We start from the raw sequence: 23957 nt of genomic DNA on the forward strand, positions 1-23957 counted from the left end.
CAGAGTTCCCACTGTGGCTCAGTGATAACGAATCTGACTAGTATCCAGGAGGATGTGGGTTCAATCCCTGGCCCTGCTCAACAGGTTAAGGATCGGTGTTGCCTCAAGCTGCTGCGTAGGTTGCAGATGCAGCTCAGATTTGGTATTGCTGTGGCTGCGGCAAAGACCAGCAGCTGCAGCTCCGATTCTACCCCTAGCCTGGGAATTTCCATATGCTGCAGGTGCAGCCTTTAAAAAAAAAAAAAAAAAAAAGGCAGCATTTCTATACACTGGCAATCAAAGATCTGAAAAGGAAATTAAGAAAGCATTCTCATTTAAAACAGCACCAAAAAGAATAAAATACTTAAGAATATATTTACCAAGGAAGCCAAAGACTTGTACAATAAAAACTACAAGAGTATCGCTGAGAGAAATTAAAAACTTAAATAAACAGAAAGACATCACATGCTGAGGCACTGGAAGACATAGTATTTTTAGGATGGCAATTCACCCAAAATGATCTACAAGGTTCAGAGTAATCCCTATCAAAAATATCAACATCTCAAGTTTTTTTGCACAAATAGAAGAATCTATCCTGGAGTTCCCATTGTGGCTCAGCGGTAATGAACCTAACTAGTATGCCTGAGGATCCCTGGCCTCAGTCAGTGGGTTAAGGATCTGGTGTTGCTGTGAGCTGTGGTGTAAGCTGCAGACACAGCTTGGATCTGGCTGGCATTGCTGTGGCTGTGGTGCAGACTAGCAGCTACAGCTCCAATTCGACCCCTAGCCTGGGAACCTCCATATGCCACAGGTTCAGCCCTAAAAAGACAAAGAAAAGAAAAACCTATCCTAAAATTCATGTAGGCTATCAAGGATCTTGAATAGCTAAAACAATCTTGAAAGAGAACTAAGGAGAAGGACTCACACTTCCTAATTTCAAAACTTACTACAAAGCTACAGTAATCAAAACGATGTGGAAATCACATAAGGACTGACAAAGAGACCAATGGGACAGTACAGAGAGCCTAGAAATAAACACTCACATATATGGTTAAATGTTTTTCAACAAGGGTGCCAAGAGCATTCCATAGAGAAAGGACAGTCTTTTCAACAAGTGGTACTGGGAAAGCCAGATAATCACATGCAAAAGAATGTACTGGACCCTTACATTATATCATATACAAATGCTAGTGGAGAATGGATCAAAGACCAAAATGTAGGAGCTAAAACTATAAAACTCTTAGAATAAAACAGAGGCAAAAAGCTTCATGATCTTGGATTTGACAATGGCTCATTAGATACCAAAAGCAGGATCAACAACAGAAGAAAAAAGATAAAATGAACTTAATCAAAATTTAAAACTTTATGCATCAAGGACATTACCAGGAAAGTAAAAAGACAATCTTGGAAATGGGAGAAAATATTTGCAAATCACATGTCTGATAATGGGTTAATATCCAGAATACATTAAGAACTCCTACAACTCCAAAAAAAAAAAAAAAAAAGGAGTGGTTAACGAATCCGACTGGGAACCATGAGGTTTCGAGTTCGATCCCTGCCCTGCCCTTGCTCAGTGGGTTAACGATCCGGCGTTGCCATGAGCTGTGGTGTAGGTTGCAGACGTGGCTCGGATCCCGCGTTGCTGTGGCTCTGGCGTAGGCCGGTGGCTACGGCTCCGATTCGACCCCTAGCCTGGGAACCTCCATATGCCTCGGAAGCGGCCCAAGAAATAGTAAAAAGACAAAAAAAAAACAAAAACAAACAAAAAAAACCTCCTACAACTCAGTAACAACCAAAAACCCAATTAAAAAATGGGCAAAGTACCCGAATAGGTATTTCTCCAGAGAAGATATGCCATGGCCATAGGCACATGAGAAGGTACTCAATATCATTAATCACTATGGAAATGCGAATCAAAACCACAGTAAGATACCACTTCATACCTGTTAGGATGGCTATAATTAACAACACAGAAAATAATTAGTGTTAGTATGTAGAGAAACTAGAATCCTGGAGTTCCTGCAGTGGCACAGTGGTTAACGAATCCAACAAGGAACCATGAGGTTGCGGGTTCGATCCCTGGCCTTGCTCAGTGGGTTAAGAATCCGGCGTTGCCGTGAGCTGAGGTGTAGGTCGCAGACGTGGCTTGGATCCCGAGTTGCTGTGGCTGTGGCATAGGTCTGATTAGACCCCTAGCCTGGGAACCTTCCTATGCCGTGGGAAGCGGCCCTAGAAAAGGCAAAAAGGCAAAAAAAAAGAAAAAGAAACCAGAATCCTTGTGCTTTGCTGCTGGGAATGTAAAATAATGTGGCTGCTATGGAAAACAGGGCGGTCCCTCAAAAAGTTAAACACAATTACTGTATGATTCCAAAACTCCACTTGTGGAATATGCACACAAAATAATTGAAAACAGGGACTCAAACAGATATTTGTGTGTCCATTACTCACAAGAGCCAAAAGCTAGAAGCAATCCAAGTGCCCATTAACAGATGAATGGACAAACAAAATATACTATATACACACAAAGGAATATCGTTCAGCCTTAAAGAGGAATGAAATTCTGACATAGGCTATAATACGAATGAACCTTGACAACATGCTGAATGAAATAAGCTTGTCATAGGAAGACAAAGATTATGTGGTTCTACTTATATGAGATATCTAGAATAGGCAAATTCATAGAGACAGAAAGTAGAATGGTGGTTGCCATTATATTACCAGCTAGGGAGAAGGGAACAGGGAGTTATTGCCTAATGCATACATGGTTTCCATTTGGGATGATGAAAAAGTTCTGGAAATAGTGATACAGTTACATAATATTGTGAATTGCCTTAATGCCACTGAATTGTACACTTACAATAGTACATTTATGAAATGTATGTTCTACCACACTTTTTTTAAAAGAAAAAATAATAATAGGCCCTTATTTTCAGCACATTGAGAGGATCCCTCCTAAAGGCAGGATTTCCTGATAGCATAGAGTATCCTTCCCTTGGCAATGGGATCTGAGAATGCTATCTTGTCCTTTGTATTCTGACCTCAAGGTCAATTCCAATAATCTGGACCCTAAATCCAAACCAACAGCTCAGGCTGACTACCATTTGAAAGGCTGAAGCCTGAGCTTCCTTAGGCCAGGCAGTTTGCAGGGCTAACTGTCTGAGGGGGTTGACAAGTTGCCAAAAAAAGCAGAAGCCAATCCTGCTGCTTTCACTCTCTTATTACTTCCCCTTTCACTTTCCCACAGGACACCAGACAGCCATGCAGAAAGGAAACAAAGGCCAAACTGACCAGTCTGATTATTTTATTTGGAAAATGGAGTCTCTTGTTTCCTCCCCCATCCCTTGCAAGTATAAATATTTAATATTCTCTGTATTTTGTAGAGTCGAAGACTAAATTTTCATCCATTCAAAAACAGCAGAACGAAAAACCCCCATCCACTGTGCCTTGTGGATTCTGGGGCCCTTTCATACGATTGTTAGATCTCAAAATAACCCAGTGAGAATGAATGCTTAGGGGTTGTTATCCTCCACTGGAGAAATAAAGAAACCGAGTCTCAGAGAGATGAAGCAATTCGTCCCACGCCCCACAGCTCCAAAGTGACGAAACCAGGGTTTGCACGCATGAAGTGAACTTCACAGTTCTCCTTCCTCTCGATTACTTTGGAAAGATGAACAAAAGAGAAATGGAATGAGGCCATTTCGGTGTCAAACAAGACCAAGGAAAAATGCTTCTGAGTTTGGCAACTAGTAGGTATAGGAAGCCCATCATCAGAGAAGAGCTTGATAAAGAAGTGAGTGCCCGCCTCTTTCTCTGAGGCGTACGCTAACCTAGAAATGGATCTTTTTTTTTCTTTTCTTTTCTTTTTGTCCTCAACGATTCCAGCTAGACTCCCAGAGCACAGTGCTATACTGTCCCGCCCCCCAAGGCGCTCTGGAGGACAGAGGAGTCTGCCTCCGCCAGACTCCAAAATTTCACCAAGTGTAGAAGGTTGCTTGGTCATGGGAAGACGGAAAATTCAGCGTGCTTAGACGCGAGCATATCACGCCTAAAACAACGAGCACCTGAAATTAGATGTGGCCTGGAGACCCACGCAGAAAACACCAGATAATTGCCAAATAGCCCGCAACACGTTGACCACTGCCGCACCCGTACCCACGCATGCGCAACAGCACCAGCGCAGGACTAGCACCAGCGCAGTACTAGCACCGCTCCGGCAGCACCAGACTCGGTGGGCGGACGCAGACGCCGCGCGCATGCTCCTGCGGCGCGCATGCGCGTATTTAGTAGTTGCCTTTTCCATTAGTCTCCTGCCTCTGGTCCCAGTCCTGGATCCGAACGCCGGCTACCTCGGCCACGGTCCTCACTCTGCATTTCTCACCTTGCGCCCGGTTTTCTCCCGTAGGGCCTTCAGCCGTTCCTTTCGCCGCAATGCCTCTTCCTCCAACCGGCCCACACCGGCCGCAGTAGCCGCCATCTTGCCAGCCGACCCCCTCTCCTCTCGTCCAGCATCGCGCAGGCCCAAGGCGTAGATTAATCTCTTACAGCCAATCCAGGGACGGGAATGGGAGAGCCGGAAGTCTTGAAAGCCAACCAATGCTGAGTTGCTATAGGAGGGCCCGCCCTCTTCCTCCCCAGCAACTCGCCTAACTTGCCTCTGGCCGGCAAAGAAGTAGGCTCTAAGGCTCGATTCGTCCAACGCCAATCAATGAGAAAGTGGCAAGTGGAATCAGACCTGAGTGGAGGAGGATAGAGCGCATCGATCACCCTGGTTTTGCCTAAGCGCCAACCACTGCTCACTCCATGCTGAACACTTGGAATGCCCTGACTTACCTTTGTCCACTTGTCTTTATTCTTCAAGGCTTGAAGAAACCTTCCCTGACTCTCCACTCCAACCCCAGCTTAAGAGGTCCTTCTTAAGCTCTCAGTGGCTTCCTGGATGGATCTGTTTATGGGCCCTTGGGCCCCTCTCTGTCCACTCTCAGCTCAAGACAAAGCCTAAGAAGAGGCGGGGTTGGCTGGGGGGCATTTTCCTCTGAGTTCATGGTTGATGCCCTCCCACCCCTAACCCAGGGTCAGACTGCCAAACCTGAGAAAGAGCAAACCCCATCTCCCAACTTGGGTCCAGTGGTTCCCAGGGGACCACGCTGAGTTTAGTTCCTAAGAACTAAGCTGAGAATTAGTTTGGCCTCTGCTGCAGCAGGTGGCCAAGAGGTCCAGTGTTCCCCAGCAGAAGTTGCCAGGGTATTCTTTCCCAAGCTAATTAGCATGCCCCGAGAACCACTTTGCCTGAAGTCAAGATCTTCTGACAGCCTGTCCAGATTCCAGAGCCACACCTCCTCCTACCTGGGAAGAGGAGGCCAAGCTTCCTCCCTTCCCCCCAGTCTACTTGTCTCTCAGCAAGGCTGTTCCCTGCTTGGGACCTTCTCCCCAGTCTGGCAGCAGGTAGACACCCACTCCTTCCTTCCCAATTCCCTTCAGAGGTCACAGAACCCAGTGCCACAGAACCCTGTCCAGCCAGCCCCCATGCACAACCCCCTTGACTTCAGTAACCTGGGCCTTTTGGTTCCAACTCCCCTGCATCAGGTATGCGGGTAGTACCCAATCCGCCGGTAGTAACTGTTCAGGAAATGTCAGCTCAGAAGTAGGATGGGTAGGGCAGGAGAAAAGGCCAAAGTGGAGGAACTGCCCAAGAAGCCAAGAAGACAGAGCAGGTTGGGTATAGGGACTAGGTCTGTCTCTTCTTGGCTACCCAAGGTCTAGAGGGTCCAGACTGGGTCAATTCTTCCAATTGACGGCAACTCTCTGGGTCCCACAAACTTCCTACCAGCCACAGCAAAGGGCCTCACCCTTGCCCAAGACCAGAGTGCCCCCTCACTTCTCAGGGGGGCTGGGGGAGCTGGAGGGATGGGGCGGGGGGGGGGGGGGGAGAAGCCCAGGAGTGATGATGACAGTGGTTCTGGAGGCAGGCGTCTGTCCCTGTCCATGCTGTCATTGGCTGCTTAGGTGGTCCTCATTTGGCCCATCTGGGCCTCAGTTTCTCTGCCTGTAAAACAGAGATATGAGGCACACTTTAACCTCTTGATGTTAAAAGAGGTGAATCAAGTGCTGAGCTGTGGAGTGGAAGGTGTCTCTATCAGAGCATCTAGTAAGGAGGGGACCCAGGTGAGGGAAGACTACCTAAATTTTCCAGGGATCTGCCCCAAAGATGGAGGGTACCGCGCTTCCTTGGAGCTATTTCACACTTGCCCCGCTGTTTTCTGATTCTCCCACCCCTAGCCCCAATCCTCGCTGCACCCCCGCCACATTATCCTGCTCCACTAACAGCAGGAGTAAAAAAAGTGGCACTTCCATATAACAGCGCCTGGCACGTAGTAAGCGCTGCAAGTGGTCATCATGATTGTTATCATTGCTTGTTGAAGGACGCTGCCCATCTGCATGCGGCCTGCAGCCCCTTCCCCCAACCCTGTAAGCCTGTCCCTTTCACGAGTGGTTGCAGGCAGAATGCGTCCCGGTCAGATATAGACCTAGAACAAATCTGGAATCCTTGACTCAACCCTAGTCCAGGAGGCTCTGAGTGGCCCTTTCCAAAGCGCGGTGAGAGCGCGGATTGTGGAGGGCGGGGCTGCTGCGCGCCCTCTGGGGCCGCCCTGACCTCAGGCTCCTCCTCCCGCCGGGCTCCCCCCGCCCCCCTTTGCACGGTCCCGGGAGAGGCGGGGCGGCGGTGGCGGCCGCAGGAGTGCAGGAAGCCGGGCGGCGGCCGGCTGCGAGGAGGAGGAGCGCAGCGGGGGCCAGTACTACTTCCCCCAGTAGTACCGCGCCGCTCCGCCCCGGAGTGACGCCCTCCGCCCATGGGCCTGGCCGAGGGCAACCGGCGGGCGGCGCGGAGGAGGCGGCGGCGGCAGGTAGCGTACAGCAGGGCCGGAGCCGGGCCGGGCTATGGCCGCCTCGGAGCGGCTCTACGAGTTGTGGCTGCTCTACTACGCGCAGGTGAGCCCGCCCCGCCCCGTGTCCGCGGTGTTCCCAGCTCCCCTCGCTCCGTGCCTGCTGCACCTGTGCCCGGCGCCACCTGGACCGCGTAAATGCGCGCGCTCCCGGCGTGCTCGGACTCTGCACACACGTGTGCACCCTTAGCCCGCGGATGCCTCTGGCAATTATACCTGGGGGTCGGCCCACGCGGGTGCGCCCCTCGCTCAAGCCTCTTGGGTCGGGACTGCGCAGCCTCTGTAGTGCGGAAGGAGAGGGGCCTGGACCAAGATGGCAGGGCACTTCCCCCTTTTACAGATGGGGAAACTGAGGCCAGAGAAAAAGAGACGGGCGGGGAGCGTAGTTTGCACTTGGCCTTGCCGCTCCTGTGGGCGCAGCCCAGTTGGTGGTCAGGGCCTGTGAGTCTGAATGGGCTGGGGGTCCAAGCTTGCACGGAAGGCGTCCATACTTCAGTCTGACCTGAGTCAGTTCATCAGATTTCCTGCAGCAAACTATCTTTGGAGAGCTCCTCCCTGACCCAGGCGGCTTTACCCCAACCGGGGGGCGGGGGGGGGTGGTGGCGGTTATGGGGGGTTATGGGGTGGTGGTGGGGGTCTAGCCCAAAGAAAAGTTCCCACCTCAGTTGGTGGGAAATGGCTTGGGGGTGGGGAGGGAGGAGGGTGAGCTAGGAGGGAAGTTTGAAAGGGATGGAAGGAGGCCATTTCCTCCTGAGCTCCCTGTCCTACCTCAGCGACTACTTCAAAGTGTCCTCAGAAGGTGAAGGGAGCAAACTCTGACACAGGTGTCCTGAAACTCTCACACCAGTAGGCCCCCACTTTCCTTCTGCTTCCACAGCAGGGAGGGAACCCAAGGTAACAACCCTTTTGCCTCTTCACCCAACACCAACCTCCCTTGCTGCACCTGCCTGGCATCATGCTCCTGGCTCAGGTGTGCCTTGGGCACAATGGATTATTGTGTACCCTTGATCTCTCACTGGGGGGAAGTTCATGCTCACGTTAACTGGCCCTCTGTTACGAGGCTAGTCTAGCTTAGTCTCCCAGGACTTCAGGCCAGGTCTGGGGCCCCAGGGACCAGGAATCCAGGCCATAAGGGCTATAGCTTTCTGAGCCTGCTCAGGTGGTGAGAGGTCTGGGCATCTGGCAGAAGGCAGTAGTGCATGGAGTAGAGTCCCTCTTTGGTGTCACTCAGGGCACATTCTTTACACCCCTGAGCCTCTGCTTCCCTCTCTGTGAATTTGGTACAATCCTAACCTCCGGTGGCCTGGACTCTGCAGAGGGGTAGCCTATATGGCTGGACCAGGCCAGAGAAGGTTCTTACTTCCCTGCCCCGTTGAAACCCCTCACCCCAGTTTCTCTGTCTCCAGCTCCAAAAGTTGGTCCTTGTGAAGGAGCAAGAGATTTGGGAGGAAACTTGCCCCGGGCCCTGGTGCTTCTGTTTGTCTCTATGGCTGTGGGCAGGTTCTTAGTCCTCAGTTTCTTCAGCTGTTACTGGGTGATGGCAGGCTTGAACCAGGTGATGAGTGTGAGGGATGCTAATGGTGGATCTTCAGGCTGGGTGTTGTGCTACTGGGGGAGGATGTTTTGGAAGTTTCTCAGGACTATACCTCCAACATGGTTGCCTCCTGCTGTCCCTTCTAGCTGAGCTCTGCAAGTGGTCAGTCCCTCACAGGTGTGTGGCATTCATCTGTATTGAGTCCCTTCCCCTCCTCCAGCTCCTCACCTCACAGGGCAGGTATGGAGCGCAGGCTAGCTGGTTGTAGCTTTGGAATCCTGGGTAGGCAGGGGACGGCCTGGGGCCAGGCAAACAAATCCAGGATATGAGTGTGAAGCCAGGAGCCGGGAGGGGCCAGGTCTTTGGGGAGAGGAAGCTCCAGCCAGCCTCCCAGCACTGCCTTCCTGCCGGCTTGGTCCTGCTTCTACTCCCGGAACATGGTCCCCACCCTCTTTACTGAGCACCCAGGGAGTGGTGGTTGTGCTCCTTTGAGCTTTGCTAGGCACCTGTGGTGTGTGTACTTGGGGGAGAGGGTAAGATAAGGTAAAGGGTTAAACTGATAAAGGGTATTAAGAGACCCCTGAGTTGGCCAGCCACACAATCAGAAGGCTCCCCTATACTTTCACTCCTCCCCTCAGCTGTGAGAGCTGACATCAGCTGGCAAACCTGTTTCCCCAGTTGTGGGGCTAGGCCCGCCCTGGGAACACCCCGTTTCTGCCCTTTCTTTCCCCTCACAGACCCTAGGTTCAGACCTGCCCCCGCCCCCTACCTCTGAGGGCGATGAGTGGGTGAGGGGGCTGTGAATGGCTACTGAGGGAGGAAGGAGGGCCCTGGACATCGCTCAGTCTGAGCCCCTCAGGGCCCTAGCTTGGAAACCAAGGCAGGGTCGTAACAAGGGTGCTGGACAAGTTTAGAGCAGAGTCTGGCAGACCTCCAGCCTAGTCTCCATCCTTTACCCAGGAGAGGTCTAGATCTGTGGGCAGGAAGACTCAGGTGGGCTTGCACCTGGGATAGCACAAGCTCCTTCCTTTGCCTGGGGCTGTCTCCTTCCCGTCCGAGGAGGCCTTCCTCCCCTGTCCCCCCAGACCAAGCTGGATCTCAGCCCAAGCATGTCCCCATTTGAACCCTCATTGTGTTTGGTCCTTTGCGGTTTCCCTTGCACCTCACATTTAGTAGCTGCTTCTTGAGTATTAGCTGAATGGCTGGATAGAGGCCCCACAGCAGTGACTGACCAGGGGTGTCATGCCAGGAGACTGAGTTTGGGCATTGAGGGCCAAGGGCACAGGAACAGGAGGAGCAAGCACATGGCAGTGGGAAATAGAGGCAAGTTGTCAGGAATGAAAGAGAGGCCTGTTGGATGGGTGAGCACATGTCCAGAGGACTGAACCCAGCAAGGCTTCTCCAGTCAGGGCTTAGGAAGGGGGCAAAAGGGCTGGAGATAGCATCCAACAGGCTGGCAGTTGGGCAGCACCTAAAGGTTATACAAAACATACAAATGAGTGATCCCTTCTCAGGCTGGAGCAGTGATGGAACTCTCTGTGAAAGGAAGCACTGGGGAGTATGAGAGCTGAGGCTCCCAAAGGTCAGGACAGGACAAACATTAAGGGTACAAGTGGGGAACCCAGGCTGAACTCTGATGATGCTATTGAGGACTTGGTTCCAGCGAGGTCAGGTCAGAGTTCGAGCTGACCTTCCTCTACCCTCCCCTCCCTGGTCCCTCACCTCTGACTGATGAGCTCTACTACCTCATGGAAACCTGTTCAGGGTCTCTGCTCCCTCCCGAACCTTGGTTGGGTCATATTTCTTCCCATGCCTCCGTTTACCCTCTTGAAAGGGGAAGAAGGAATAACCTCCTTGGTGCTTGGTACCCACTCCATATCTCACAGGGACAACCAGGGTTTCTTCTTCCCTGCCTTCATTACTGAGGCAACTGCAGGGGGAGGGTCTGAGGTGATGGGGAGAGTAGCACAGAGCCCGGAGTTGGAGGAGGGGGGCTGGTAGTCCCTGGAGTTGTTATGGCAACTTGGGTGCTGATGTGCAAGTGTGGGGTCCCCATGGAAACAGGTTGGTTACTATGGGGACCCTGAAAGGAAATTCTTGGTTTCTATAGTGATAAGACGAGAGGAAGGTTAAGCCCTGAGGGGTGTTGTGGAGCCCAGAAGGTCCTCGCCTTTCAAGTCCTCCTCCCCAGGTAAGGAGGAGAGACTGGCCCAACCACCGAGGCACTTGGACCACTAGCCTCAATTGTCCAAGATGGCAAAGTCTCCATCTTCCTCCTTCATTCCTTGGGCTGAGGTCCTCCAAGTCTGACCTCCAGTCTTCCTGGTGTAGCCAAAAGCTATATTTAGCTTGGCATTGCCATCCCTCCTGATGCGAGTAGGGAGACGCCCAGGCCTGAAAGAGGTCGTCCTGATCGGGCCCCACCCTGTCCCATTTCTGCTTGCCTATTGTAGGAGTTAGGGTGCTCACTACCACCTAGGCAGCTGTGACTGGGAGGAGTCACCCACTATGGAGCTCCAATCTTCTTTCTCTGCCCTGCTCCTAACACTAACCTGGGGCCCACCAAGATCCTCCCATTCTGCCTGCTTGGGACAGCCAGCTGGGGAGTGGCTCGTGGGACCTTGGTTCTGCCAGGAAACCAAGGTCTTCCACTCATCTGTCACTTACGGAGATGGGTGGGGAGAAGATGAATGTTGCCCTAGAATGCCAAGGGCTTGGGAAGGCAGAGGCACTGGGTTTGGGGGTGAAGCTCATACTCTCCTCCCCAGGACTGGTGGGTGTGGTTGGAGAGCCTTTACATATGAAGCAAAGGGATGGTTTTAAAGAGGCAGCTGAGGAGTTCCCATTGTGGCTCAGTGGTTAATGAATCTGACTAGGAACCATGAGGTTGTGGGTTCGATCCCTGGCCTTGCTCTGTGGGTTAAGGATCCGGCATTGCCATGAGCTGTGGTGTAGGTCACAGACGCGGCTCGGATCCCGCGTTGCTGTGGCCCTGGCGTAGGCCGGCAGCTACAGCTCCGAATCGACCCTCAGCCTGGGAACCTCCATATGCCGCAGGAGCAGCCCAAGAAATGGCAAAAAGACAAAAAAATAAAAAATTAAAAAATTAAGAAGCAGCTGAAGCACAAGAGATTAATATTAAGTAACACCCCACAAAGTGTGAGAATCAGGTCTGGACTCCAGAACCCATGCTGTCAACCACATTCAGTTTGTCACCCCACCACCTGTGTAGTACCAGTCAGGGCTGAGTTTGGGGAAGGTGCTACCTCTGATGGAGAACATCAGGCAAAGGAAACGTGGAGAGCAAAACACATGCAGACCTGTAGGGGTAGGGACGATATATAGTATCCTTGGCCCAGGCATCCAGTGAATATGGGGTGCTTAGGCTGGAGGTGAGGTGGGCACCACCCTGGGGAGCTTCATATGCGGACTTGCTGAGCCTCTGGCAGGGTGGCTGACAGGCTGATCGGATAGTGGTGGTAACTGATATGTGCTGGATGCTATTTAAGGAACTTTTGTGTTTTGTCTCATTGTACACCCCGCGTGAGGTGGTGATGGGGTGGGAATGGGGGATTTGGGACAAGGTCTGGGCCCTGAGACACAGGGCAAGCTAGGGCTGGTGGCAGGCTTGGAGTAACGCAAGCAGGTTTCAGGCGACACCGTGTCAGGAGCTTGGTGGTCTCTGTCCCTCTGGCAGTCAGCCCCACCCCCTCATCTGCACCACAGTTGCCTGCCCTCAGCCCTCCTGGTTACCACCCGGTTACTGCTGAGTTCTGAGGAAGTGGTGGTTCCATGTCCACCCAGGGAGTGCCCTCAGGGCTAGTTGGGCATAGACCTGGGTCCCCAGAGGGTTACTCTGAGACATACACCCCTTCCCCCTCCTGGGACACTGACTTCTCAATACCCCCTGCTTTTTCCCCTTCTGCTTTGGGGCCCTGGGAGGAGTGTGGCTGCTCCTGACCTGCCTTCACAGGAGGGGCAGAGTTGGGACCCCGGCCCAGTCAGCCTGGGGTGGGGACTGGTCTGGCCTGCTGATATTCCTGTTCAGAGCTGGAAAGGGAGGGAGGAGCCAGCTGAGGCAGAGCTTGAAGAGGAGTGCGGGGAGCCCATGCAGCACAGCCACCTCTTTCTGGCTCTGGAGCCTTCCTCATGCAGCACTGCCTTCTGGCTCCTGCAGGGACTCCCACACCCTCCAACACTGCAGCCTCAAGCCATGGGGCCCAGGTCAGAGCCATGCTGAGGCCTCCCAGGGGAAAGAGGTGAGACCCACCCCTGCCTAGTACCGTGATTGAGAGACACCTCCTGCCCCTCCAGAACCCACAGAGACTGCTTCTTTGACTGCCTCAGCCCTGAATCTGGCCCCAGCTGGACCTGCTGGAAGTTTGTAGCACTGAACAGGCCGAGGGTGTGGTTCCAGGGACAGAAAGCAGGGGTGTGCCAAGTTGAGGGGCTCGTCCTGGTCTGGGAGGGCCAATCCAGGTGATGGCCATGAGGAAGGTGGTAGGTTCCTGCTTAAATATCAAAACCCAAGTCACAGATGGCAGTGGGGCACTGGGGAGCAGAGGCCTGCATAGGAGGGTGTGGATCACAGACATGGGGGGCCAGAGAGCCTGGAGGAACAGGCTCTGGTTCAACTAGGGGCCCAGAATGCCTGGCTCAGCAATTGAGCTTTTATCTTTGGGTTAGGGAGGGGGGCCATGGTCAAATGTGGGCTTACATGTGCTCAGCAGAGTTGCAGTGGGCAAAAAGGACTCATGTTTTAGGTGAGAGATGACTGTGGCTTGACTCGGGGTGGAAGAGAGGAGGATGGTGTTGGGACAATTTTGAAGGTAGACAGGAATCTGTGGGGTCATTGAGTCGGGGTCGTGGGTCATGTGGTCATCTTGGGTTGACTGGCTTTCGCTACCATGAGTGGTCTTGGCCCTGTTCTGGTCTGGCTTTCAGCATCCTCGAAGGTGCAGCTGCATCTGTGGTAGTGGATTAGGCAGACCCTCTGGGGCCCGCCCTTTCCCTATCTGCAATGGGAAGCATTCAAAAGAAATAGTCTAAGAGCCCTGGCCTGCTCTTGTGTGTTTCAGGGTTGGGCCTGGTCCTTGCTGGTTTATGGAGAAGGAGAGGTGTGAACAGAGGTTGGCGAGCAGGGAGGCTGCCAGCAACAGAGGGTTGGAGAGGCCACTAGAGGTTAACTGACAGGCAAAAAGTCATGGTGGTGTGGGCCTGTACCTTGGCAGCCCTGGCCTCACTCCGAGCTGCTTGGGCCACTGTGACAAAACGTACAAGGAAAGTGCCCAACCATAGGGTGGAGGTGGCTCTGCCTAGGTTTTTGGGGGGCCTGCCCCGGTCTTCTGGGGTCAGACCCCCTTCCATGGGGTCCATTCAGTTCTGACCCTGAGGTCTGGGACCCACAAGTGGCAAAAAGTTAGCCATCTCTCCAAAGGTAGTTCTTGAGTTGAGGTTTGTGGCACCTGAGGAGCAGACTCAGGGTGTTGGCTGAGATGTATCTCTTGCCCCTACATCTTTCTGCAGTATTGTCCCTGTCTCACCCTTCTGCCTCTGGGAAAGAAGCTTGCCTTCTGGGCTCAACTGGTTAGGGTGTGGGCTCCAGATAGGACCAGCATGGAAGATGGGGGAGGGGAGGTGTTGGGGGAAGGGATGGAAGGAACTCAGGTCCAGACCACCACCCACTGCATGCCCTGAGAGGGGCTTAAAGGTTAGAGCAGATTAGGGCTAGTCTAGGACTGTGTCCCTGGAGCAAAGAGACCAGCAAGGCCAACTGGGGAGCCAGGACTTGGGAGGTGCATGGGGCAAAGATAGGGGTGAGTTCTCCAGCATCATTCCCTGGGCCTGAGGCCTTAGACTCGGGTCAAGGACCTGTAAGCACCTTGAATGAACGGCACTTTAGTAGCAGGGACCAGAACCTGTCCCTGGATAGACCTGCCCTGACTCTAGGCTGGACTTCATGCTGGTAGAACTAGTTTTTGTCCACAAGCTCCACCCAGGGCAGTATGACCCCTGCCCCTCTGTGCTGCAGGCCCCGCCCCTGGTGCTGGGCTGGGTCCCTCAGAGCTTCTCTTTCTGGGCCCTGGGTGCCCCAGGCCCCCCCACATCCCTGCGGTCTGCCGGGAGGAAGCGGCCCCCTTCCCCCACCATGACTCTGCGCTTCCTGCTCTGGGGGCCAGGGCGGGAGGGGACATTTCCCGTTCACACCAAAGTTTCCCTGGCTGGCGGCGCGGGCTCAGCTGCTCTCTCTCGCCCATGGAACCAGCTCTGGGGCCTGGGGTCCAGGTAACCAGCCAGGGTGGGCAGAGGTTCCTGGGGCATTCGGCCTGTACACGTGAGGGGGGGAATGTGTGTGCGTGAGTCTGCCTGGCCAAGGTTGGCTGCACACATGTCCTGGGATATACAGTTGAGGAAGATTTCCTGGAGGTGGTACCTGCTAATCTGGGAGAAGGTGGCAGGCGAGAGCCCCGCCCATGGCTTTGGGCCCAGGGTGGTTTGTGGATGGGAGACCTTTAGCACTAGCACCCTTGTGGGCTGCAGCCAGCTCTAGGCATGTATACCCTTAAGCCCCTCCCCTGCCCATGTCAGGCCTGCCTGGGTCCCCAAGGGTTCAGGAAGTGAGAGCAGAGCCTAGGAGGCTGAGAAAAGCAGATGCAGGGCCTGAGAGAGTGGTGAATGTGTAAGGCAGTCCTGATGCTGACCTTCCAACTTCCTGTCCTCTTCTTCCACCCATCCCTCCCTTGCTCCACCCCACTGCTCTGCCCCCAATCCCTGCCCACCCCATTCACTCGCCACATTCCCGTGTTCCTCCCCTGTCCACTGTGCCCCTCTGCCCCTGAACTCTTGCCTGCAGAAGGACCTGGGCTACCTGCAGCAGTGGCTGAAGGCCTTTGTGGGTACCTTCGAGAAGAGCATCTCGCTAAGCTCTCTGGAGCCACGCAGGTGAGGCTGGAGCTACATGAATGGCGGGATACTGATACTGAGTGGTCCTTGGTACCCAGTGACCGTGCCGCCCCACACCTCCCCACTGCAGGCCGGAGGAGGCAGGTGCAGAGGTGCCACTTCTACCGCTGGATGCACTGCATGTGCTGACTGAGCAGCTGGCCGAGCGGGATCTGGAGCAAGCCCTGCTGTTGCTCAAGCTCTTTGTCGTTCTCTGCAGGTAGGTCCCTGTTGTCTTCTCCTTGGTGGGAGATTGTGGAACTGTGGGCCAGAGTGGGGGCTGGCATGGTACGGGAACCTCTCCTGTCATTCACTTCCCAGGAACCCGGAGAATGTAGAGGCAGGCTGGGGCCGGGTGCTGGTGCCCCAGGTGCTGGCATTGCTGACCTGGTTGGTGGCTGAGGTGAGGTGGCCTCTGCCCTGGGGGTGGGGCAGCAGATGGTAGCCACAGCCCAGCTAACCCCCTCCACCCTCTCTGCATGCCTCTAGCTGAAAGGACCCCCACCACCGCAGGAGGCCCGTGGGTCTCAGCTGGAAAACGCGGCCCTGCATGCCCTGCTCCTCTTTGAGGGCCTCTTCGACCCCTACCAGACCTGGCGACGCCAGCAGAGCGGGTGAGTGGGCCCAGAGGAGGCTGGGGAGAGGACCGGGTGGCCCCCATGGCTGAGGTGCAGAGGTGGGAGGGAGCCAGTGTGCAGGTTGGTGAGAGGAGAATCACTCTGGAGGGATGGAGTGCTGGCCTCACCTTATCTCCACCCACCAGGGAAGTCATCAGCTCCAAGGAGAAGAGCAAATACAAGTTCCCTCCTGCTGCTTTGCCTTGTGAATTCAGCACCTTCTTCAGAGGTCAGGCCCCACCCCCAAACTTGAGCCCCTTCCTGCAGTTCCCCATCTCTTACACAAAACAGGACCTAATTACCTGTGGCTGCATGCAGGGCTGGGAGACCCTGTGAGTTTGAGGGGCCATCAAAGGCAAATGGGAGTTTAGGGGCAGGAAGAAGAAGAAGGACATGTCTGTGCAAAATGAGTCATTTCTTTTTTTTTTCTCTTTGTCTTTTTAGGACCGCCCCTTCAGCATATGGAGGTTCCCAGGCTGAGGGTCAAATCAGAGCTGTAGCTGCTGGCCTACATCACAGCCGCAGCAACTTGGTATCTGAGCCTTGCCTGCGACCTACACCACAGCTCATGGCAACGTCAGATCCTTAACCCACTGAGCGAGGCCAGGGATCGAACCTGCGCCCTCATGGATACTAGTTGGATTCATTTCTGCTGAGCTACGATGAGAACTCCAGTAATTTCTTTTCTGAGGAGGGGTTCGTTTCCATTCCCCCTTCTCTCCTATCTCCTGGGTCCTCCCAGTCATTTTTATGACACTCTGATCTGGACCATCTTAAAACTCCCTGGTTCTGGATCTCTTTGTCCTGTAACTCCACCCATTCACCTCTCTTCAAGACAGTGTCTACCCTGGGGGTCTCCCCTTCCTGGTCCCACACTCCCAGGGAAGCTGCTCCCTGCTCCCAGGACATCTCTGGCCACTTGTTCTCCTTGGGCACCTTCTGCTCCTGGGTCCCCTCTCTCATTGGAGGAAGACTGGCCAGGACTTCAGGTGGGTTCAGGGCAGAAAGCTACCTGGACAGGGGCAGGCCAAGTTTGGGAAGAAGGTGGTCTATTGGGCTGAAAAATATCTTAGTGTTTCTGGGGTGCCCTTTGGAGCTGCAGGCCTGGGTCTGGAGTGGGGGCAACAGTGGGATGCCCCTGGAAGCTCCCAGCCTCCATTCTTCCACGAGCACTCCCAGGAGCACACACTGGAGGAGTTCCCTTGTGGCGCAGTGAGTTAATTATCTGGCATTGTCATTACTGTGGTGCAGGTTAAGTCCCTGGACTGGGAACTTCCACATGCTGTGAGCATGACCAAAAATTAAAAACAAAAAACCAGGAGTTCCTGTCGTGGCTCAGTGGTTAATGAATCCGACTAGGAACCATGAGGTTGAGGGTTCAATCCCTGGCCTCACTCAGTGGGTAAAGGATCTGGCGTTGCTGTGGCTGTGGTGTAGGCCGGCTGCTGCAGCTACGATTCCGCCCGTAGCCTGGGAACCTCCATATGCTGCAGGTGCGGCCCTAGAAAAGACAAAAAAAAAAAAAAAAAAAACCCAAAAAACAAACACACTGGATTAACAAAAACAAAAACAAACATACTGGATTTTGTTCTCACTACTGTAAATTCCTTAGTGATAGCCCAATACCCTTAAGATCAAATTCTATCCTCCCCACAGTCTCCCTTTCCGGCCCTACTCGCTCTCTGCTCTCCAGCCATGGTCCTGTCTTCTCATTCCTAGAATCCAACTAATTATCCCACCACTGGGTCTTTGTCCATACTGTTTGCACTCCCTTCATGGACCAACTGCATTATCAGGTCCCATCTCAAAAGCCCCTTCTCCCAGAAAGCCTCCCACCCCATCCCAGTGGAATCCAGGCAGCCCTACACCCACCCCCAACCCTCACACACTCATGTGACCCAGGGCTGGTCCTTTCTGCTCTCTGAGTTTCAGTTCATGTCCTGGCATCCTGTCCAGCTTTGCTGGAGCAGAGCCAAGTGGGCCTCCCAGATAGGATGCTGTGAAAGCCCCTAGAAGTCCCCAGTGGGGGTGGGGAGGATATGTGCGGGACATCTGTATAATAGATATGGTGGGGTCCCCAGAGCAGGTCATGAGAAGCTCCAACCATCACAGAGCAGAGGGACCAGGAGATTTGCATCTAAGAAACTAAAGCCTCATGGGTTGCCATGAAGAAGTGTGGGGGTCCCCACTTTTGGAGCTTTAAGATTCAGGGAACTGGCTGTGTTCTCTACAAGCTCCCCAAAGAAGGGCTGTGTCCTCTTCAGACACCCTTGCATAGACATTTTAGACCCCCAGCAGAACCCACAGAACTGTCTTCTCCCTCAGATTAGGCCTCCCAGCCCTGTTCCTTGGCCCAGCCCCACAGCCACACCCTAGGGCACCCGCTTCTTGTGTGGTGCCCTGGACCCACAGCCCTGCAAGCTTGGTAATATTGTTGCCTTCCCCACCCCCACCCCCATCCAGAGAGCCTGCAGGATGCAGATCGCTTGCCTCCTGTGCTGCTGCTGCGTCTCATCCACCTCTTTGGTGCTGTCCTTGCAGGAGGGAAGGTAGGCTGGAAGGAGCCTGTGGGCCAGAGGGGGGCCATCTCAGGGTCTCTGCTGGGTGAGCCCTTTACCCATTGCCCATCTCTGCCCACACCTGCAGGAGAACGGGCAGAAGGCTGTGAGTGCTGGCTCTGTGCAGGGCTTGCTGGGTGTGGTGCAGGCCTGGGGTCACAGGCCAGCCCAGGACCCCCGCCTAGTGCCGCTGGCGCTGAAGGCACTAGTGGGTGCGGTACATATCCTGCATGCCAGCCGCACACCCCCCCGGGGGCCAGAGCTCCGAGCCCTGCTTGAGGGCTACTTCCGCGTCCTTAATACCGACTGGCCAGCCGGGCCAAGCCCGGACCCTGAAGAGGCCCTCGTCACCCTGCGGGTCAGCATGCTTGGTGGGTATGGGCTCTCGGGCCCTTGGGTAGGTGGCACTAGCAAGGGAAGGTCCAAGTGATGATGGAAAGGCTGGCCTGGGCAGCACGGGAAGAAGGTTTAAGGCTGACCAGAGGTGCTGCTGGGAGGGGCTTGGGCGGGGCTGACCCTTGACCCTCCACAGATGCCATTCCCATGATGCTGGCATGCGAGGACCGGCCAGTTCTGCAGGCCACCTTCCTCAGCAACAATTGCTTTGAACACCTTATTCGCCTCATCCAGAACAGCAAGGTGGGCAGGGCTCAGGCTGGGATGGAGGGCCTGGAACCCAGAGGCTGGGGGCACTTGTGTGGGTGCCGAGCTGGTGATGAGCAAACTTGGACTGGCTGGGGCTGGGGAATTGGGGCTGGTGGGATGGCCTACACTTCAGTGGGAGGACCTGGGACTCAGGATGGCTCTGGACCTCTGTACGGTGAAGGGCTGCTGCAGAAGGGTGGGAGTTGGCCTGGCTCTTGTTTCCCTTTTCCCCAGTCCCATATGTAGGGGCAGGGGGAAGGCTCAGCTGTTTTGGATGCAGTGCCTGTTTCTGCCCACTTATCTGCCCCCGCTCTGTCCCTTTGGGCAGGGCATGGGTGGCTTAACTCCCCTACTCCTCCCTAATGCCTTGTGGGGACCAGGGGGCATCCTTCCCTCCGGGGCAAGCCCAGGCACCTGCCCTAGGTCCTGCTCTAACCCCACCCTTCCCCCATCTCTCTCCTCTGCCTCCTCCACCTTGTGCCCTCCCCCTTCCCCACAGCTATACCTGCAGGCCCGGGCGCCCCCTGAGGGGGACAGTGACCTGGCTACCCGGTTACTGACCGAGCCCGATGTCCAGAAGGTACCACCCTGGGGCTGACCAGCTCAGGCACCCATGTCCCTGGGCACCCACCCCCTGGGGGCTTCTTCTTTGAGCCTTTCTGCGCTATGCAGGGGAAACAAGCAGATATATGTCAGGCCTGGTGTGGCTGAGTGATGGGGCTGGTTCCCCCATGCTGTCTCATCTTTTTTCCAAATCCCATCCTAGGGAATAGGGTAGGAGCGATCTAGATCCTGCCTTGTATTAATCTTGGGAGCTGGGATATGGTTATGCCAAGCTGGAAGGAACCTTCGAAACTCAAACACCCACCCCCATTGCACAAAAGGGGAAATAAGAGACCCAGATAGTCAGAGATTTGGCTGTGATCAGAGAGAAGATCCCCTCCCCCCACCATGGGGCCACTTCTTTCCCTGGGTCCTTGCACCTGCCCTAAGCAGATCACCGGGAGTTCCCCATCCCCTCATCCCTTCATGCCCTCATGACATGCTCCCTGCCTCACCTTTTGTATGGAGGCTGTAGGAGGCTACAGGGTATCAGGGGCTATGCATGAGGCACCCTCTTTCTGATGCCTCAACACCTGGGCCTCTACCTCCAGAGTCCCACCTTGGTTTTGTCTTTATGAGGCAGTCTATTGCATTTGGCTGTTTTCTGAGAACCTGCATTTCCCTTTATCTACAAAGCAGGCTAGGCTGGTGAGGCCCCTGGTTTTTATAGATGAGAAAACTGAGGCCTGGAGAGGGGGAAAAGATTGTCTGAGGTCACCTGGGGAGTCAGGCAGAGCTGAAACCAAGGTCCCCATGGGGCCAAAATAAAGCCTAGCACCTGCTGGCAAACTCTCCAAGCCTTCATACCCTTACCCCTTCAGTAGGGCAGGGTAAAGGAGCAGCATGTCTCTGACCACTGGGTTTGGCCAGGATGAGCCTTAGTATCCCCACCTGGATCTAGGGCAAAGGGGCAGGGTAGGACTGAAAGGTCTCGAAGGTTCTTCTGGTTCTAACATCCTGTGATTGATTGTTCCTAAATTTTCCCGACCCCCTGTCAATCATGGGTGATGGGGCACTTGTCAGCCTGCCTGCACGTGTGTGTCTAGATTGGGTGGGGATGGGTGGGGACTGAAGCGTATAAACCTACCTCTGGAGGGCAGAGGGCCTTGGCCAAGAGGGTTCATCTGTCCCAACCCTGCTTTTTTTCCTTGGCTTCTGTGTCTGAGTGGGTCTTGCCAAAGCTGCTGAGAGAGGGCTCTAGGGTCACAGCACTATGGGCCAGGAACAGAGAGCCTGGTACTCAAACAGGGTTGCCACACTCCCAAAGCCTTCAGCCAGCTCAGCTACCTGCCCTGGGGCACCTGTTCCTGTCCCTATACCCCTTTTACTGCAGGGTGCTGCCAGCCGTGATGTCCTGGCACCTGCCTCTCCTGACTGCTCCTCCCCACCCCAAGGTACTGGACCAGGACACAGATGCAATTGCAGTCCATGTAGTCAGAGTGCTGACCTGCATCATGAGCGGCTCCCCCTCAGCCAAGGTGAGGACGTTGCGGTAGGGGTGTGGGGTAGGAGTTAAAATGACCACACATCTCCAGAACTGCCTTGTTGGTGGCTGTTAGAGCAAGTAAGCTGGGAAGGTAACCATCCTGACCCCAGGGTTACAGCTCAGCCCACTGGTGGGTGTGGTCATTAGCCAGTCCTGGGAGCTGGCTGTCCTAGCTCAAGGCCGGAGAGCTTGTGGCAGACCACCATCTACAGCCCTCTGAGGTGGACCCATAGCCCCACATCCCTCCTAGGGGTCCCCACCTCTGCTTGCTCTGTGACCCAGAGGCAGAGCCAGACAAGGAAGCTGTGAAAGATGTTGCCTCCTCCAGGGTTCCTGTGGGGTGCAAGTTTGCCCTGGGGCCCACATACGCACTTACTCCTTTTCCACACATCCCCACACAGGAGGTGTTCAAGGAACGCATTGGCTACCCTCACCTGCACGAAGTTCTGCAGAGCCACGGTCCCCCCACCCATCGGCTGTTGCAAGAGCTACTCAACATGGTGAGGGCAGGGCCTTGGGATCAGGGTCCCGAGGGCAGCTAGGACCAAATCAGGGCTACCACAGAAGGTGAGCTCTCCACCTTGGGGAACTGTGTTGACTATGGCCAGTACATAGTGTGACCAGCAGCCTGACTGTATGTGTCAGTGTCACTGGGGTGAGGATGCTGAGCTGCAATGGGCTCAGAAGCTGCTGCATATCAGCGAGCCCCAGGATGATCCCAGGGATAGGCAGTTGGGTAGGCCGACCCAGACAGAAAGCCGAGGACCGTTGCTGAGAGTGACAGTTGTCCATGTACTTCTGGCTTTCCTGAGCTTCAGACACATGTGAGCTGGATAGGGTAGTACATGTTGCTTTCTCATGCTGCAGGCTGGAAAACTGAGATAGGAAGTCCCACTGTTGGTAGGGTAGCCTGTTCCATGCCAGTTGCCCAGGAACTATGACGTTCTTTCCACCCACAGGCCGTGGAGGGTGACCACAGCACATGTCCACCGCCACCAATCCGCAACGAGCAGCCAGTGCTGGTGCTGATGCGGTGGCTGCCAGCTCTGCCCACAGCTGAGCTGCGGCTCTTCCTAGCACAGCGCCTCTGGTGGCTCTGTGACAGCTGCCCTGCCAGTCGTGCCACATGTGTGCAGGCTGGTTTGGTGGGCTGTCTGTTGGAGACACTCAGCACAGGAGTAGCCCTGGGGACCCGCTGCCAGGAGCAATTGTTGGCGCTGCTGCAAGCATTGGGCCACGTGTCACTAAGGCCCTTGGAGCTGCGTCAGTTGCTTCGCCCCCCACCAGGGCTGGACTCAGGGTCGAGCGTTGCTGAGGCTGAGAATGCCCGACACGCAGGAGCCATCATCCGCGCACTATCAGGCATGGCCCGGGACCGGGGCCCTGCCCGAGCCCTACACTACTTTGACCTCACGCCCAGCATGGCGGGTATCATGGTACCCCCTGTGCAGCGATGGCCAGGCCCTGGCTTCACTTTCCATGCCTGGCTCTGTCTGCACCCCATGGCTGCAGCGCCAGTCCCGGCCCCCACCCCTACTCCCACCCGGCCACTCCAGCGAAAGCAGCTGTACAGGTGGGTGACTGCCAGGGACCAGGGCACAGTGCCAGGGTGAGCAGGAGAACCAGCAGGCCTAACTGCTTGGCCTGTCCCCAGCTTCTTCACCAGTAGTGGTTCAGGGTTTGAAGCCTTCTTCACAGCGGCCGGGACCCTGGTGGTGGCTGTGTGCACCCGGAAGGAGTACTTGACCATGAGCTTGCCTGAAGTGTCCTTTTTGGACTCTACCTGGGTGAGCCTTCCTCCTTATATGGCGTTGAGGGGGAGGGGGGGACGTGGAGGGGGCGTGGGTCCCAACCTATGGCCTGATGTTGTGGCTTCTATGCTAGCACTGTGTGGCCATTGTCCATGTGCCTGGGCGCCGGCCCTTCAGCCAGAACCTGGTTTATGTCTACAAAGATGGCCATCTGGTCAAGACAGCAACCCTTCGCTGCCCCTCCCTTAATGAGGTGTGCCAGGTGGGGTTTGGGGAGGTTTAGGTAGCTTGGGGGACTTGGACAAGGGTGGACTTGGAGCCCCTGTGTCTCCTTCCCCTCCCCCACCCCATCGCACCACCTCACAGCCCTCAGCCTCTGGAGTCTGTGCAGCCTTGGGGGTCACTGAGGAACTAGATACAGGTAGAACCCCAGGCTCTGCTGTGACCTGACCACTCTCCCAACCCTGACCCCACAGCCTTTCTCTTCCTGCTGTATCGGCTCTGCTGGGCACCGCACAACGACCACCACCACGGGGCTGCCTGCGCCATCAGTCCCTGCTGCCCTGGCTCACACGCACCCCTCCCTCACCCGCTCCCAGTCTGTCCCGGCCACCACAGGGCTTGGCTGGGGATCTGGGCTGGTGGCCCCCCTGCAGGAGGGCAGCATCAGCTCTACCCTTGCAGGCACACAGGACACTCGGTGGGGCAGCCCCACATCCCTGGAGGGCGAGCTAGGGGCTGTGGCCATCTTCCATGAAGCCCTGCAGGTGGAAGCCTTGCGGGTCCTCTGTAACCTGGGTATGCAACACCATCCCCCCTGCCCTGCCCCAGCCCTACCCCATTGCCCCAAGTCCCAGGCGATGGGGTCTTATAAAGTGCCCAGGCCAGAAACTAGGAGTCT

The 23957-nt window shown here is 55.0% G+C and overlaps 2 protein-coding genes and 1 long non-coding RNA gene across 52 annotated transcripts in view; 1 reads left to right on the forward strand and 2 right to left on the reverse strand.

Moving 5' to 3' along the window:
- Positions 1-5961, reverse strand: part of CCDC12 (coiled-coil domain containing 12) — a 61103-nt gene extending 55142 nt beyond the window's left edge. The window contains exons 1-3 of the mRNA XM_005669466.3: positions 5530-5961; positions 4810-4974; positions 4358-4711 (exon numbers count right to left, since the gene is read on the reverse strand). Coding sequence (XP_005669523.1) covers positions 4358-4453 — 96 coding nt within the window. The 5' untranslated portion in view covers positions 4454-4711; positions 4810-4974; positions 5530-5961. The remainder of the gene's footprint in view (positions 1-4357; positions 4712-4809; positions 4975-5529) is intronic.
- Positions 3264-4351, reverse strand: LOC110256226. The gene is made up of 2 exons (XR_002337516.1): positions 4041-4351; positions 3264-3636 (listed from the first exon to the last, which is right to left on the reverse strand). It is a non-coding gene; the product is annotated as an uncharacterized LOC110256226 (long non-coding RNA).
- NBEAL2 (neurobeachin like 2) overlaps positions 6684-23957 on the forward strand; it is a 34499-nt gene continuing 17225 nt past the window's right edge. For 14 of the 50 annotated variants that reach the window (XM_021068649.1, XM_021068651.1, XM_021068650.1 and 11 more), the window contains exons 1-17: positions 6685-6966; positions 15308-15396; positions 15488-15616; positions 15718-15799; positions 15886-16010; positions 16160-16242; positions 16853-17002; positions 18477-18562; positions 18660-18942; positions 19104-19210; positions 19716-19796; positions 21214-21297; positions 21707-21805; positions 22265-22878; positions 22960-23092; positions 23190-23309; positions 23533-23854. In XM_021068649.1, coding sequence (XP_020924308.1) covers positions 6916-6966; positions 15308-15396; positions 15488-15616; positions 15718-15799; positions 15886-16010; positions 16160-16242; positions 16853-17002; positions 18477-18562; positions 18660-18942; positions 19104-19210; positions 19716-19796; positions 21214-21297; positions 21707-21805; positions 22265-22878; positions 22960-23092; positions 23190-23309; positions 23533-23854 — 2638 coding nt within the window. In that variant the 5' untranslated portion in view covers positions 6685-6915. Of the gene's footprint in view, positions 6967-11424; positions 14740-15307; positions 15397-15487; positions 15617-15717; positions 15800-15885; positions 16011-16159; positions 16243-16852; positions 17003-18476; positions 18563-18659; positions 18943-19103; positions 21806-22264; positions 23093-23189; positions 23310-23532; positions 23855-23957 lie in introns of those variants that run through there. The other 36 variants (XM_021068664.1, XM_021068665.1, XM_021068667.1 and 33 more) reach the window with 14 other exon arrangements.

Source organism: Sus scrofa, chromosome 13, assembly GCF_000003025.6.
Source record: "Sus scrofa isolate TJ Tabasco breed Duroc chromosome 13, Sscrofa11.1, whole genome shotgun sequence".
NCBI classification, from domain to species: domain Eukaryota; kingdom Metazoa; phylum Chordata; class Mammalia; order Artiodactyla; family Suidae; genus Sus; species Sus scrofa.